At 48.6% G+C, this 15,781-nt stretch overlaps 1 protein-coding gene across 4 annotated transcripts in view; it reads left to right on the top strand.

Annotated features, from left to right (window-relative positions):
- KANSL1 (KAT8 regulatory NSL complex subunit 1) overlaps positions 1-15,781 on the top strand; it is an 81,224-nt gene that overhangs the window by 59,071 nt on the left and 6,372 nt on the right. For 3 of the 4 annotated variants that reach the window (XM_048319362.1, XM_048319350.1, XM_048319357.1), the window contains exons 3-9: positions 35-176; positions 4,007-4,111; positions 7,903-8,018; positions 9,400-9,589; positions 12,170-12,335; positions 14,885-15,067; positions 15,401-15,559. In XM_048319362.1, coding sequence (XP_048175319.1) covers positions 35-176; positions 4,007-4,111; positions 7,903-8,018; positions 9,400-9,589; positions 12,170-12,335; positions 14,885-15,067; positions 15,401-15,559 — 1,061 coding nt within the window. The remainder of the gene's footprint in view (positions 1-34; positions 177-4,006; positions 4,112-7,902; positions 8,019-9,399; positions 9,590-12,169; positions 12,336-14,884; positions 15,068-15,400; positions 15,560-15,781) is intronic. The other variant, XM_048319371.1, reaches the window with a different exon arrangement.

Raw genomic sequence — 15,781 nt, 5'->3', positions numbered from 1 at the left:
AAAATAATCCCCCTTCCCCTCTGTGTTGTTGCAGGAGGCGAAGGGCAGAGTGGAGATGGGCAGCAGACCGTGCCGCCATCGTCAGCCGCTGGAACTGGCTCCAAGCCCACGTTTCGGACCTGGAATACCGAATCCGGCAGCAAACGGACATTTACAAGCAGATTAGAGCCAATAAGGTGAGGAGCAGGATGCCTTTGGGTGCCTGTGGTTCTGCTTTGCCTCCTCATGGCTCTCTCTGACACCAGAGAGTGCGGATGCAAAGTCTGATGCTTTTTCCCCCCTGCCTCTCTCCCAAAACAGATTGCAAAGCTGCGACTAATTGTAATGCAATTTGGCATGGGCTGTGTGTAGTTCCTGTCCCTGGTTCAGTACAATAACGTGAAGGGAGCAATACCTTACTCTAGAGTCAGTCTTTGGTGCCGAGCAGAGCTGGTGCTGTTGCATGTGTGACGCTGTTCCCCATCGCTTAAACCTTTCTCTGTTTATTTGATACTTTTTTAAAGCCTTCTGATTCTTTCTTTTTGGGAGTAGCCGAAGATGGGGATAAGAATAACTGAGACTTAGTGGGAAAGGGAGTGGCCTGTGGAGGAAGTTAGCTCAGAGGCTATCACCCAGCACAGGCTTAAAATTGAGTCTGTTTCGTGAAAAAGATCATTTCTTGGTGCTGACCTTTCTCTATGGAAGGAATTATTTTTTTAGAGTTGCTCTCAGATGGTGGGAGAATGGGGGAGAGCAGAGAAGGGATGAGGAAGGGATTGTTATGGAGACTTGTTCAGGCATGCACATCTAAATGTCAGGCCTTGGAGGGAGGAATGTCTGGAGTTTGTGGCAAGAAGGCTCCTGGTATTGCATCGACTGAGAGATCCTCAGGAATTCAGTCTGGCAAACGCCTTTCCCAAGATGTGTGTTGCTCTGGGGGTGGTGGGGAGAGGCTTCCAGGGGGTAGAAAGCAGGGGAGGGAGACTGGACTTGGATGCAGCTGTGTAGAAAAACAGGCTTAATTGAGTGAGTGAGGGCTCTAAATGAGGAGGTGGAAGAGCACGGCTTGTGAGCAGAATCCATTACTGAGATTAGGGCAGAAGGCTTCTGGGAAGTGGGCAAATGATCCTTCAGAAAGGATCATCTTCCTTCTGTCTTAAAGCTGATGGTGAAGCATGGTTTAAGTACAAAATACAAAATAGCTGAACATTTATATGCTAAAAGTTAAGTAATGGAAGAAACGAGAAAACTCCTGTAGTGATGTGGAAGGTTCAGGGCTTTCACCAGGTGATGACAGCTTGACAGGCTCATGAAATGGCCTGAAAATGGTTACAAGCATCCCCTGTGTTTTTATCTAAGGCTGCAGCCTCCAGGTCTGAAAGGAGGTTCTGGCCAACAGGATCATCCTCTTTGATTTTTTCAGACCAAAACTCAACTGTGATAACCCAATACATGAATTTAAGATAAAACATACTGCTTAGGGTGCAGGGGGGATTCAAATCTTGAGTGTTTTGGGTAGTGGCTGTTCTGCCTGAAAAAGAAAAAAACAGAACCACAAGTACCACATAGCCCATCTCTGAAAGGACTTGCTGGAGATTATTCCTGCACCCAGCTGTCGTTACCTTGATGTCATTGAGCTCTGGGGTGGTTGTAAAACAGATTCTGTTTGCACCAATGAAAAACTACAGAGAGTCTTAAAAGGGCTTGGAACAAGAATAGGGGACTAAAGAAACAACCCTGTGTTTTAATAACACTCAAGCTTGTTGGAATGGATTTGGCTTCAAACTGTACAAGGAAAACAGTTAAAGAATTTGGAAAAACCTTGTTTTTTCTATCAACATAACTTAACTCTAGATTATTTGGCCATAAGGAGGTTAAAATGTAGTGCTGCAGGAATTCAGAGTTCTACAAGTTCTAAAGTTCAAAGAAATTCTATTTCATTCTTTTTTAGGTTAATTACCTTTATATGTCAGAGTTTACATCCCAGTGTACCCTTCAGGAAAGACACATTGCTGTGTCAGATCAAAGCAAGGGAAGGACCAGGCAGTCAAAAATAACCCTGTGTTTTGAGGATAAACTGCTGCCTGGGTGTCTCAGCACGAATTGTGCTCTCGGCACATTCGGATCGGCTCAGTCGGAGCCTGGTGAGATGTGGAGGAAAACACCAAATCAGGGAGCGTGTGCTCAGAGCTGATTGTAAAATACCCTGTTTCAGGCATTTAAAAATAGCAGGCTGTTGTGCCTTTGGATTGGAAGAGTTTGTACAGTAAATGTAAGGCTCTGGATGTCCATGAAGGTCATCGGGTGGTTTTGTTTCATTTCACAATTGTGCATCCTGGGGCATGGAGCAGCTCCCTTCATCCCCTGCCTTTATCCAGAGGCAGAAGTCCTTGGTGGCAGCTTCTGTTCCTGATGCCCAGCTTTCCCCACCTGCTCCTCTCGCTGAGCATACAAGAAGCCCGGGTGCTTTCAGGGGTGTCAAAGGAAGCAGTATCCTTGTTCCCAATTTTGGATTCAGTCCCAGTCTCTGCATTTTCTGGAGCTGACCAAGCTCTTTGCTGCACCATGGCCGGATGTTTCTAGAAGTAGTGCTGAAAGGTGATGGGCTGCTTCTGGAGAGGATCTTTCAAGAGTAGAGGAAAATCCCAGCAGTATTGGAGTTTAGACTTCCAGCCCCTCTCATCCACTAAACATCCTTCTGGGATGCCAGAAAACTCTAGAAAACCAACATCATGTATGTTTCAGATACCAGCTGCTTCCTCACTGCTGGCCAGAGGCCACCTGCGGTTGGATTTAGTTTATGAACGGTTTTTAAACAGTGTCCCAGAACTGCCACCATCTTTCTGGAAAGCTGTGGATGTGTTGAACAGACGTTGTGTGAAGGCAGACAATCATCCTTCGAATCCCAGAATCCCAGGCTGGTTTGGGTTGGAAGGGACCCGGCTGCAGCCCCCTGCCACAGAGCTACAGGTGACTTCCACTGTGTCCCATGGCACCGGTCACATGGGATTTGACTCGGTGGGCTTTGAGGGAAGCCTTGTAGCCCTGTCCTCTCTCCAGATAACGTGCCCAGGTTCCCCTCCAGGCTCACTTTGCTGTGACACACTGTGCAACCTCCAGAACTGTTTTCAGATGACTGATCTGCCTGTTTTGATCTGAGCAGCCCCTTCATGGTTCCTTGTTTGACCAAATGCAACTCGTGGGGCTTGTCTTTGTCCTGGACTGTGTTCGTGGTCTGTAGGTTCCACCAACTCCCTAATCCCTTGCACATTTTGCCCTGCTTTGTTATAATACAGCTCAGAATATGCATAATGACAATGATTTTATTTCACTTTGTGTTGTTCCGAGAGCAGAGCAGTCCTGCCTTTAGATAAAGCTTCACTCAGAGTAAAACAGAAGCAGGACAGCATATGTTAAACCTGATAAAACAGTGCTCAGCCACTGTGCTTTGTCCTGCTAAGTTTATAGCAATGTCTTTCTTTCCTTATTGAATTTTTGTAAGTACCACTTCTTTGGGGAGGGGAGGGGGAAAGTCTGCTCTGAGTAACAAGTTTGACTGTAGATTTTTTGGCACCCACTCAAAACTGTTTGCTTGGCTGTGATGGCCAGTTCCACTTTGTACGATGAAAGCAGTCGCTTCCTGCTCTGTGCTTCAGCAGAATGCTCCCTTTGGCTTGGCTGGCATGTGTGTCCTTGGAGCTGCTGGTGGGGAGGAGGGGAAGGGTGGGAAGCGGGACAAGCAGTGGTTCAGCAGCTTTGCCCAAGAGAGAGCTAAAAGTCTCCTGTTAATGGGCTGGAGGCATGTGAGCTGGCTCCAGCTACTGTCCTTCCCTCTCTGAGTTAGCTGAGATGTCAGGAAAACGCAGGCAGCAGCTGAGGATTGGGTTTGACATCACATCTGGAAGCCATAGTGGGAGTTCAAGGCCTGCTGTGCAGCCTCGGGGTTTGGGGGGATGATGGGTGTGCATCATCCCTGTGGAGACCGAAGGATCTGCAGTTAATTCCTGTTCCCTTCCCTCTCTTGCAGGGGCTGATAGTTCTCGGTGAAGCATCACCCCCTGATCCTGCGGTAGATGATTCGTCCCGTCCCGTTAGAGCTGAAGTGAAGCTGGAGCCTGGGGCAGAGCGGCTGGTAAGTGCCAGCAGTGGGACTGACTGCTCCAGGTGCTTCATCTGCAGTGCTTCCTTCCCCAGTTTTGGGGAGGGAAGGGTCATCCCTTAAGCTGTGGGGCAGAGGGATGCTCAAACCATGGGACTGGCCTCCTGGGGTGGCTCTTCCCTGTGACTCCAGGTGGGAATCACTGATCTTGGTCTGTAGCTCACCCCCTCCTGCCTTATTTTGGGGTTAGTAAACAATAGGATTTAAACACCTTTTAGAACAGAGTTCCTGGGGGCACCTTTGTAATATGCATTAGCATTTTGTGAAGCTTTAAAATCCTAACTAATCCTTTCCCTACAGCAAAAAAGTACCTCAAACTGAGAGCAGCATGATTAGCAAAGGCTGCTAAAGATGTGGCTATTTAATATCTGCCTGATCATTCCCCCTTGGAAAGGGCATTAATGATTGCAGTGAGATGCACTGGAAACTATGCAGAGTGCCAGGTATTTATTATTTAATGCAGAAATGTAGGGCACAGACTAAAGGCTTGATCGTACTGTTCAGCCTGCCTGTGATTGCTTTGGATCCTGGGGGACACACAGACGTATTAAAGTGGAGGGTTTGGAAGTTGTGGTGGAGTAGGAAGAGCAGGATGGTCCCTGTGTGGCTCAAACTTCTGCTGTCAGGCTGCAGCATTCCTGCTTTTCTGTCCCAAGCTGCAGCATTCCTGCTTTTCTCTCCTAATGCCACGATTGGCTAGGAATGGGGTGTCACTGCAGCTTGAGGTTCACGGACCAATATTCAGTGTAGTTGATACAGGTAAAAACACTTCATTAGAAGTGACCATAAAATTGTCCTTGGAATGTTTTCCTCTGTCCCTGGTAAGAATTTGTCAGAGATTTCCTGATACTGAGTGATAATATGCAATACTTCGAAATTTTCTGCTTGGCACTTTCTTGTGGCCACTCCTGCAGCCCTGTGTGCCTTCTTGGAGCCTGCTCCTCAGAAGGGTGTTTATTCCCCTTCCCCAGGGACACACACATCACTCCACACTCCCAGCTTCTCTGTGACAGTGCTGGAAGTGTCACCCCTGGAACTGCTGCCTCCAGCACCCAGTCCCTGGGCTTGTGCTTAATTAGGACTGCTCATTAGGGTGGGGTGTTGAGTCAGAGCCTTGATCTGCTCCGAGCCAGAGATTACCCAGAGACTACCCAGAGACGAGCCAGAGATTACCCGGAGACGTTCCTGGTGGTGCGTGAGGGCTCTTACTGGAAGGGGATCTCTTGGGCCTCTCCTGGAGAGGTGCTTATCATTTTGGCACCCTCCAGGCTTTTCCCCCCCCCAGACTGGCAGAGCAAGAGACACATCTGCAACGTGGAGCAAAGGGAGGAATCCATCCTGTCCCACCCCCAGCTCCCTTGGATCTCCTCCTCTCGTGAGTGCCTCCCTTGGCCGGCGTGCGCGCAGGATACGTGTCCTTGGGCATCAGCTTCATACGTGGGATGTGGTTGATAATCCCCAGGAGGAACTAATCCTATCACCAGTGGAGGGAAGGGCTTTGCAAATAAGGCCTGGGAATATCTGCTGGGAAATGGAAGCTCAGTAGGTGAATAAATTTTTTTGCCTGAAGATGGAAATAACACGAAGCCCTGAAGACATAACCTGACTGTTGATTTTGGTTCCTTGAATTGCTTGTCTAGTGAAGGGGCTGCACTCAAAATATTTAATTAGGGGGCAATATCTGGTAATAGGTGAAGGTCTGAACCTTGCCTGCTTTATTGGGGTTTTTTGGGAATACAGGGGACATTCCTGGTATTAGCTCATGGCTCCCTGTCTGCACGCAGCAGCTTTGCTGCCCTGATATGCAACAGCAGATGTGCTACGGTTGAATCTTTGACCCCCCCCCCCCCAGGATCCTAGGGACCTGGACTTCCAGACCCAAAACACATAGAAGAGCTCAGTCAGGAGCAGGGGTGTGATCCTGGTGCGACGGATGCTGCTCTGGATCCCGGCCTGGCTGCCCAGCCAGCCCTGGAGGACTGTGTGGCCTTGGGAGGTGCACCAGGAGGTGTTGGCTCTGCTCGTGTGTCAGGGTACACCCATCTCAGGGTGATAAAGAGAGCCTGGGCTGCTCCTGATAAATACACGTTGGATTGATGCTGTCCAGCTCCTCCACAGGAAGCAGCTGAGTCCCTCTGTTCCTATCTGGAACCAGCAAGACACGGAGCAAGCTCTCGGAGAAGTTCCTCCTTCAAGACCCTTTCTGGAGAAGAAAATAAACGATTTCTAAAGAGCTTATGAGTCATGAGTACCCGCCCTGCTGCCCCGGGGGTGCCTCCTGCGGGTGTCACGTGAAGGCTCAGCCTTGCCAAGCCTCTGGAAAGCAGAGGAAAAGTGTTCAGCTCCTGCACTGACTTCACCTGGCTGGGGAGCTGGGTTTACCTGATGGCTCAGGTGTGATCTGATCTTGCTCCCGTGTCTCTCTGGGTGGCAGAGTTGGTCCTGTCTTTGCTCCCCCATAGGAGAAACGTCTCTTTTAGCAGAATTGTAAAACCCCCAGCAAAGTTCCTCAAACAGGCCCAGGCAGAAGTTGTCTGAGTTGTTAGGAATGGCCCTTCCCTGGGTGACACAGGTTTCTGCTCTTCTGGACACCGTTAATCCAGCACTGTCACGGCCTGGTTTAGTTGTTTATTGAGTTGGGGGGTGTTTGCAGGGAGGATTTAATCACCGCAATCCGGATGGGTTTGGGATGGAGTCAGGGCCAAGCAGGGGGCTTGGCTGACCATCTGTGTGGTGTCAGAGCTCTGCTTTTGCCTTTTTTATTGGTACTTGAACCACATCACCACCATGTGTGCTCAAAGGGGGAACCCCAGCGAGAGACAGGGCAGGGAATGTAGGAAGTGCTGCACGAAGGAAGAAAGGAAGTTTAACCCCAGGGAGGAGCATGTCTGACACCAAAAACAAGGCACTGCACGGATGGGGCTGGAGGTGATGACTGCCAGAGGTATGGACACTCTGGGCCATGCCAGGGTGGGGAGCAGGAATGTCCCTGGTGGGAGGTACAAAGCCAGTGTGTCCTTGGAGGCTTGGTGACAATTCTACTGCTCCCTGCAGAGCCGGGGGGGGGTTGTGTTTCAGACCTCAGGCAGAAGGGATTGGGGAGCACAGTGTCTTTAACTCAATTTTTACTCACTTTCCTCTGCCAAAAATGAGTTTCCAGCTTTGTGTTTATCCAGCACTTTTAGCGTTATGGACTCGCCCTGCTCCTATCCAAACCCTACAGCCTGGTTCCCACTCACTTAAAACACACCTTAAAATGCTGTTTGGACTGTGTTTGCACAGGTAGTGAGTTAAAATGCAAATTCAGTTTTGCAAGTCTGTTCCCCTCTCTCTCCCTCCCTCCCTGTTTTCCCCCAAAGTGCTTAGGCAGGAGCTTTCAACCACGTGGCTCAGAACAGAAACCAAACTGCAGGGGAGACTGCAGAGGTTTACAGGTGGTGATGAACTTGTTTGCACCATGGAGACAAAATGCTAAAATCTCCTTAAAGCCCTCAGCCTTTCATGCTCCTGATTGCCTGAGGGGAATTAAAGTCCTTTGGATCTTGGAATGAAAGAGCTGCATGTATCCATCCTCTTGCTGCTCCCTAAGATCTCCTTGTGTCCCTGGTCTCCTGTTCATACAGTGACTTCTGAACCCTGGTTTGAAGTCCCGTGTGGAAATCCATGGGCTACAGTGCAGAATCCTCAACTAGAACCCAGGAATAAGAAAATTGTGGCTATCCAAGAAACTTTTATTAATTTATGTTTTTCTCACCCTTCTTTAGAGTGTGTCTGGATCCCAGCCACTAGAAAACTTGGGTATTTCTGCTGCAAATACTCCTGAATCCCATCCCACCAAGCCCTGTGGAGCACCAAGACCCGTCAATGGAGTTATTAACACGTAAGCTCTTGGATATTATCAGAAGAGTTTGCTTTTATGATCTTGGCAACATCCCGTTGGAAACCAGGCTGTAACTGAGTTGTAACTGGGTTGGTAATGGTATAAATGGTGTCTTTTTTCAAAAAGTACAGTAGTAGATCATGCCTGGAAACATTTTGGAGGAGATTGCTTGCTTGAGGTTTTCTGCTGCATTGTTTAGCTGAAAATGGAATTAAACTGAGCTGTGTTTACATGAACAAGCCCTGCAGGCAGCCATGCACTGAGCATGGCCAAAACTTGTTTCTTTATGAGTAGTTTTAATACATCTGCAAATTGTGTGATTCAAAGGTACTAATGCCCTGCTCGCAGAATTATCAGTAACCACTGACCCACTTTATTGGAGTTATGGAGAATCCCATTGATTTGGGGAGTAAAACTTCCTAAATTCTTTATTTCTCCAGGCTGCTTTTGTTGAGAAAGTCGTGAAGTGGGTAAATGAAAACAAGTGAAAGACACTCCCCGATGCTACAGGGTTGAACCACTTGAAAACCCTTGAAAAACATTGCACTTGCTCAGTGCCTTGAAGGAGGCAGGGGAAAAGAGAGGGGAAAAAGGGAAGGAGAGAGGGAGGGATGGATCCTGCACTGATATAGTGCGAGCAGGCAAAGGAGGCTCCGATCAAGGAGCCCACGGTTGCAGCTGGAACACTGCAGGCTGTAACAGAGCTCTTTGTGTCCCTGCAGCCTTTGAACTGCACAGCCTTAGACCACAGGGCTTTAATGTTTTGCATTTTTAGAAATGAAACACTTGTAGAATAGACATGAAAAGGTTCCGTAGATGAGGCGCTGCTGCGCTGGGATCTGCTCAGGGCACGGGGTATTGATGCCAGGGCTGCTGCATCCTTTGTGCCTGAGACAGACAGGTTGATGTTAGCACTGCACCTTCCTGGGGTCACTGCTGAGAGTTGGCATGGGTAGAGATCTCAAATATTCATCAGAACCAAATTTACATCAGGGTTAAATAGTTTTTCTATAAAATTATGTTTTCTTGCATTTAGACTCATGAAAATGTCTTGTCTTAAGATTCCCCAAACTCTTGATTCTGGAGGAAGCTGAAGTCTAGGGTTCAGGTGTATAGTGGCTTTTGCTCTGTGACGGGCTTTCAATGCTGGTTTTTTTGTTCAGAGCTTCCAAAGGTATTTTGTCAAAGGTTCAGTTGTGGGAGAGTGGAAGGTGACTGAATTAAAAGCAAAAACTTGAGTTGGTTTAATAAAACCTGTTGCCTCAGGAACTGCAGAGCTTTAAACTCAGCTTGGAGTGTTTGCTCAGGTGTGAACCATGAACCTGCTGGTAGTGCTGCATGAATAACAGGGGTTTTCTTATTCTCCTCTCTTCTGGGACAGTCTGCAGCCTGGCCTGGCAGAACATGCTCAGGGAGATGGCCAGGAAGCTGAGGAGCTCCTGCATAAAAAGCAGCGCCTGTCCCTGGTCCCCTCGGACGGGACGTGTGTGGCTGCTCGCACCCGCCCTGTCCTGAGCTGCAAGAAGCGGCGGCTCGTCCGACCCAGCACCATCATGCCCCTTTCCAAAAAGGTGAGTTGGGAGGTTTTTGCTCTTGTTTTTCTTGTAAAGATGGAGAAAAACAACAGGAAGGAAGAGCAAGACACGAGGGCTTCAAAGGCTGTTGGAAAAACAAAGGAGAAACGATGGAGAAGGTTGTAATGTGTTGGAAGATTTTTCTTAGCTGTCACTGGGGAGGGAAGATGCTGAACTCATGCATTTTCTTAAGCCAACCAGCCTGAGGTGAACTCAAGGCCAGGTGGGTCAGTGTGGCACAGTCTGAGCAGGAGAAAGAAGCCCTGAGAAGTCAAATATCAGGAAACCTTAATTCTGACACAGGAATTAGCAAAGCCCCAGGAACTCTCTGCTGCTGTTCAAGGGAAAACCACAGTTGTTTGCCCAGGCATACGTGGGATGAATGCCCTGTCTCTTCCTGTTTTGTTTTCTTTATTATTATTTTTTATACTCCTCTCCCTTATGCAGAATTCATTCAATGGAAATACAGTTTATTGCCTGTATGAGGAAGAGCTGTGTTTCATTCTTTTTATTTTCTCTTAGGAATGCCATAAACTGTCAGTTGGAGGAAAAATAGTGAGAAATGGAGGAAATAAGGACCTTTATTTGTGCATGCAAAACCATAATGGCAAAAATCCGCTTACCTTTGAGACAAAGTGTTTCAAGTCAAACTTTCCCACAAGGGCTGGGGGATTTTCACTCTGCGGATGTTTTAAAGAGAAGCTCCAAAAGCAGCATTTTTCTGAGCAAAACATTCTTGCTCAGCTGAGTCAGCTTTAACTGATCACTTATCTGCAGTTTTATCTGGGGTATTTCTGGGAGAGCTCTGCAGTGATTACTTGCAAGATCTCCAGTGAGTTGGAAGTTGATGAACTTTCTCATCGTTGATGCTGCCTTGTGCACTCAGTGCTTGAAGAATTGGCTGTTAATTCTGTGTTAGATCTTTGCTGTTGTCATCAAGTGCATTTGGTAATCAGAGATGGTTCAGAAGAGCAGTTCCAGGGATGGAAGAAGTGCCAGAGAGCAGGGGATTTCTGTGCACTCTTCCAGTCATTCCAGAGACAGCTGAGTCACGGCCAAGTCGTGCTCCAGAAATACCTCCAGAAATACCACGTCCAGTCGCCCCTGCTCTCCATAGAGTGGCTGTGTGGATTGAACTTCACACATACATTGCACAGATGATGTGGGGTTTTTGATCTTGTAATGTTTTTATGGTTTTCCTCACAATTTGGTGCACACATTTATTGGAATGTGTGCCCAAAGCTGGGGGCAGCCCTCCAGCTCACACAGTGGCAGAGTGGCAGGATGGCCTCTCTCCTTGCACAGCCATCCTGGTTAGAAAGCCCCGTGGGCTTAATTTTTATTATTTTTTATTAATTAATTAATTCCCAGCAGTGGTTCAGCACTGCTGATTCATGCTCATTTTTGGATCCATCACAACCTCCACATCCTCTGGGCAGGACTTCCTGAGGCAGCAAAGTAACTGCTCAGTTACCTCTTCCTCCTCTTCTCTGGGCACTGCATTTGCTTCTTGCATTTGCCCTCAGTGAATTATATTTGATTTATTTTAGATAATTTCTCTTAACCTATAACCAGGAGTGGGTTTCCAGCTCTTTCTTTCAAGCAGCCCTTCCCAGTGTAGTGTTACTTGCTGTGGACATGCTCTCCCATCCTTCAAGTCATTCATGGAAATTAATTGAATAATTCTGACTCAGAACAGGCTTCTGCAGGATCCAGTTGGATCCATTCTTCCATTTTGGTGGGGAATCGGGGTTGTTTTCTCTGCATGGGATTTACGTCCAGTTGGGTGTCTGCCTGCAGTGGTTTCACACAAATGAAATCTGTATCAAGGCTATAAATCTGTGAATTGAGACTCTGTCCTGGATTAAGGAACAAGGCTGAGAACCACCTTTGTCACTCTGTAGATGTCCCTGGAAGTGTCAGCTCCTGGCATATAATGATGGCTCTGACCCATTGGAACTATAAATGGCTTCTTTCCCCCTTCTCTGACAGTGGAATTGTGCTGCCTCATGGTTTTTATAAATGAGGTTTCAACCTAGATAAAATTAAACACTTTTAGTCAAATTTAGGAGCTGTTAAACTGTCTGTGCTAGTAAGTCGTAGTTTTCAGTTGTGTTTATGCAAAGTGAAAGCATCCTCTCGTGAGGCCGGACTAAATTAACAGGTTCTGTATAAGGTATAGAAAAAAAACGGGGGGGGGTGTGTGTGTGTGTGTATGTATATGTATAATAATTATATAGAATATATAATAATATTATTGAGTATGCTATACATATACATAATAATTACAATTTTATAACAATATAAATGTCACATAACAACTATTCCAGATAATAAATACACAGAAATAAAATGAATTTATTATATATTTATTAATGATAAAATGTAACTATAATATATAAAATACAGGTGTCTTTTAATGTATTTTGTATGCATATAGAATATGTATTTTTATATATATGTACAAGTAATGTTAAAACAACAGCACTAGGATGTTTTTCATGAGCTGTCAGAGGAATGTGTGAGGAGAGTCCTTGGGCTCGCTGACGTGCGCTGTTGCCCCGTGTCCCTCTGCAGGCCCACCGAGCCAGCCTGGCGCGCTGCAGCTGTGACGTGAACCCCTCCTGTGCCCTGTGTGGCACCCGCAGCTCCACCACTCTGGAGATCCAGTACGATGCCCCTCTGCTGGAGCGCCTCTCCCAGCTGGACTCCTGCATCCATCCTGTCCTGTCATTCCCGGATGGTGAGTGCAGCCCCCGCGGGTCCCGCTGGGTCCTGGCTGGTTACAGGGGATGCTTGGAGGTGCCCCGGGCTTCCAGGGGAGGTGCAGATCTGCTTGGGTACAACCAAACTTGTCCGTCTGCAGGTGTTTTTGGGATTAGAGCATTGACTGGAGCAGGAAGGTCTGGGAAAGTGTTATACCTGGGCTCTGCTGTGTTTTGGGAATCTCGACCTGGAGCCTCACTCACAATGGGGAAGCCAAGCAGTGCCTGGGAGTCCTTCCTGGGACCTGGCTCTGGGGTCTTTGGGGTTCTAAACCACTTGAGAAATGTTTGTCCATCTGTATAAAATGATTTGTGGATTGGTTTGTCACAGGAAATCCTTTTGACCTTGTGAGGAATTGTAAACGATCTTCCATGGTTCGGTGGGCACAGCAAGAAGGGATGTTCCCGTTAGGACACTCAATTTCCTGTATTACAGCTTCAGGGTTAATCATCATTAAGAGGAATAATTAACCAACCCTGACTGTGGGGTATTCACAGATTTCATGTGTAGGGACTTTTCCCAAGGGAAAAGTAATTTCCAGAATCTTCTTGAACTGGTACTTTTGTCGGGAGAGTTGGGCAGTGCATGGATCGTAGTGGTTCCTTCCTTTGGTGGGAGTTTGTGGCTGCCTGAGGTGTAAAATTATGGCTGCCCCATCCCTGGAAGTGTCCAAGGCCAGGCTGGACAGGGGTTGGAGCAACCTGGGATAGTGGAAGGTGTCCCTGCCCAAGCCATTCTGGGATTTTCATGCTGGGAGGAAGGTGTGTGTCTCTGCTTCCCATGGGGGTGTCAAGTGGTTGGTCCAGGATAAGTCACTGGGCTAATGTGTGTGCTTGGGTTTAAATTCCAGCTTTTCACAAACTTCATGTGACAGTAGGAAATGCAGGGAGTGTCTGGGAGCAATTAATGTGGCCTCTTTCGTTAGCACTATATTTAAACTAGACTAAAATAGTAAATTGGCACTATTTTTAGCTAGATCCCTCCCCTCCCAAAGACAGCTCTGATCAGGAGTGCTCAAGGAACTTAATGAACTCCTGAAGCAGGAATTTCTTTCCTGATTTCACAGCACTTGTGATCCTGTGTCTGTAGTGCTAAATCAAATATCCTGGGAGGTGGGGAGACAACCTGTTGGGTGCTATTGCAGCAGAGGCACCAGGAAAATTACCCCACATTCTTCCCATTTTTAGGCCCCCTGCAGCCAGCTCACAGGGTAGAAGATCCTTTCTGGCTGTATGAGATTAAAAAACTTGGAGTTTAATACTTAATTGGTGTAAAGCTTAAAACATCTGTACAGAAAGAGCCATTTTCCCCTCCTGGTGAACTTTATTTATTCAGTAATGCTTAATGCAGTTCACAAGGGTTGATTTTTGGGATGGGGGTGATTCCTATCCCAGAGGAAAGCCAGGTAAGCTGTTCAGGTGGGGAAATTGCTGTGCCTGGTGCTGTTGGTGTGCACTGAGGTGTCTCCATGCCTGTGAGCATTAATCCAGGATGCTGCGGGGCTGTGGCTGTGCAGGGGCTCAGTGAGGATTCCTGGTGGATGGAGCTGTGAGCATGTGCTGACTTTCACTTTGAGCCAGCCTCTCCGGGCTCTCGGTGCCAGCCGGGATCTCCGGAGCAGTTTGCCAAGGGCAAAACTGCCAGGCACTGCAGGAGGAAAAGATCATTTATTCACTTATTCTCCTGGCAAGCAGGACACAGCCAGCAAGGCCTTTAACCCCTGCACTTGTGCCCTGCCAGCGCTTTGTCCCCTTTTGTCCCCTTCCTTTCAGGGTGGTGTGGGGTTTTTCTGGGATTTTTTTCTGGTTGGTTTGATTTCTCGCTGGGAGTTTTTGGATGATGTAATAACCTTGGAGGGAGGATGAACGCTGGGCTCACTGTGGTTGCCATCTGCTGGTCCCTGGGAGCCCTGCACTGCTTCCCGAGGAGCAGGAGGAGGAGGGATGGTGTCACTTGCTGCACGGACTCTGCTGCCAGCAGGGCAATGCCAAACCAGCAAAGAACTCATTTTCTCCTGCCAGCGTTTTGTCTTGGCGTTCTCCCCCTCCTTTCAACCTGTCCCCTCCTTCCACAGATGGTATGTGAATTGGGAGGAGAAAGCAAAAGATGAACAGAGAGCAGAGGCCATTTTCCCAAAGTCTGACCACTCTAGTGGCTGGCAGCATCCCTAAAGGACTGGCCTGGCCCCTCTCTGCTTTTCTCGTGCTTTTTGGGACATGTCCCCGCAAACCGGCAGTGATGGCCAAAGAACTGCCATCACCCTGTGGCAGCCCTTCCTTGGCAAGGGATTGGGTTAGAGCTTGAACCATCAAAGTACTTGGAGTGCAGCTGTCCTTGCTTTCTCCAGGGAGCCAAGTCCCCACAAGCTCCAGCCCCTGCTCTGCCAGCTCCATCCTGTTTGCCTGCCTGGATCCACTGGGGCTTTCCAGTCCCTGAAATTGGGAGGGAAATACTGGGACAGGGTGATGGGACCACAGCTCTTTGTTACATGATTGATGTGGATTCCATGTTCTGTATCCCTTGCAGATGTGCCGACAAGCCTGCACTTCCAGAGCATGTTGAAATCCCAGTGGCAGAACAAACCCTTCGAGAAAACTAAACCTCCCAAAAAGCTGTCGCTGAAGCACAGAGCCCCCGTGCCCCCCAGCCTGGCTGACCCCGCGCGCAAGGACCGCCACAAGCTGGTCAACTCCTTCTTCACCGCGGCCAGTAAGTGCTGCCCCTGCCCGGGTCAGTCAGAGAGGAGCAGGAGCAGGAGCAGGAGGAGGAGGATGCCCTTCGAGTCCCACTCCCAGGGGTGAGGCAGGGCTATGACAGGGCTGCAGGTGAGGTGTGTGCAGGTGCAGCTCAGGTTTGTAGGACCTTCTCGTGCTCGGTGTCAGCCATGCCCACAGCAGTGCCACAGGTCTGAGCACACCTCCCCAGCACCCCCATGGTGTGGAGAATTTGTGGAGCTGGAAAACTCTGCCCAAGCCTCCTGTGCCAGCAGAAAGAGAGGTGAAAGCAGGCATTTCATAGCTCTTTCTCTGTTCCCCTCCTCAGAGCGCTCCCATCAAAAAGCCCAAGCAGACAAGGCACACAGGCCGCCTTTAGACGATTTTTCGGCCGTGTCCAAGGCCGAGAGAGCGCCAGAGCGCTCTGCCCAGCCTCCTGCCTTTGACAAAAAGCGATTGCGAGACTGCTCATCTGAGAGGAGTGAAGGTAGGCCCCCAGGGGCAGTGTCTCGGGGGGAGCTTGGGCTTTGCTGCATCCTCAGCCTCTCTGCCCCAGAGAAGGGGGCACGCACTGCTTTGGGCCGAGTCGCCACCGCAGCAATGCCTCGTGTGCTCTAAACTGCTTCTTCCCCAGGGCAGCCCCCTCGGAAGGTGCTTCTCTTTCCTGCTAAGTGCTCCTCAGCACTGGCCGTTTCTGGTGCACATGGTC

Source organism: Corvus hawaiiensis, chromosome 1, assembly GCF_020740725.1.
Source record: "Corvus hawaiiensis isolate bCorHaw1 chromosome 1, bCorHaw1.pri.cur, whole genome shotgun sequence".
NCBI lineage: Eukaryota > Metazoa > Chordata > Aves > Passeriformes > Corvidae > Corvus > Corvus hawaiiensis.
This window is presented reverse-complemented; position numbering and strand designations above follow the sequence as displayed.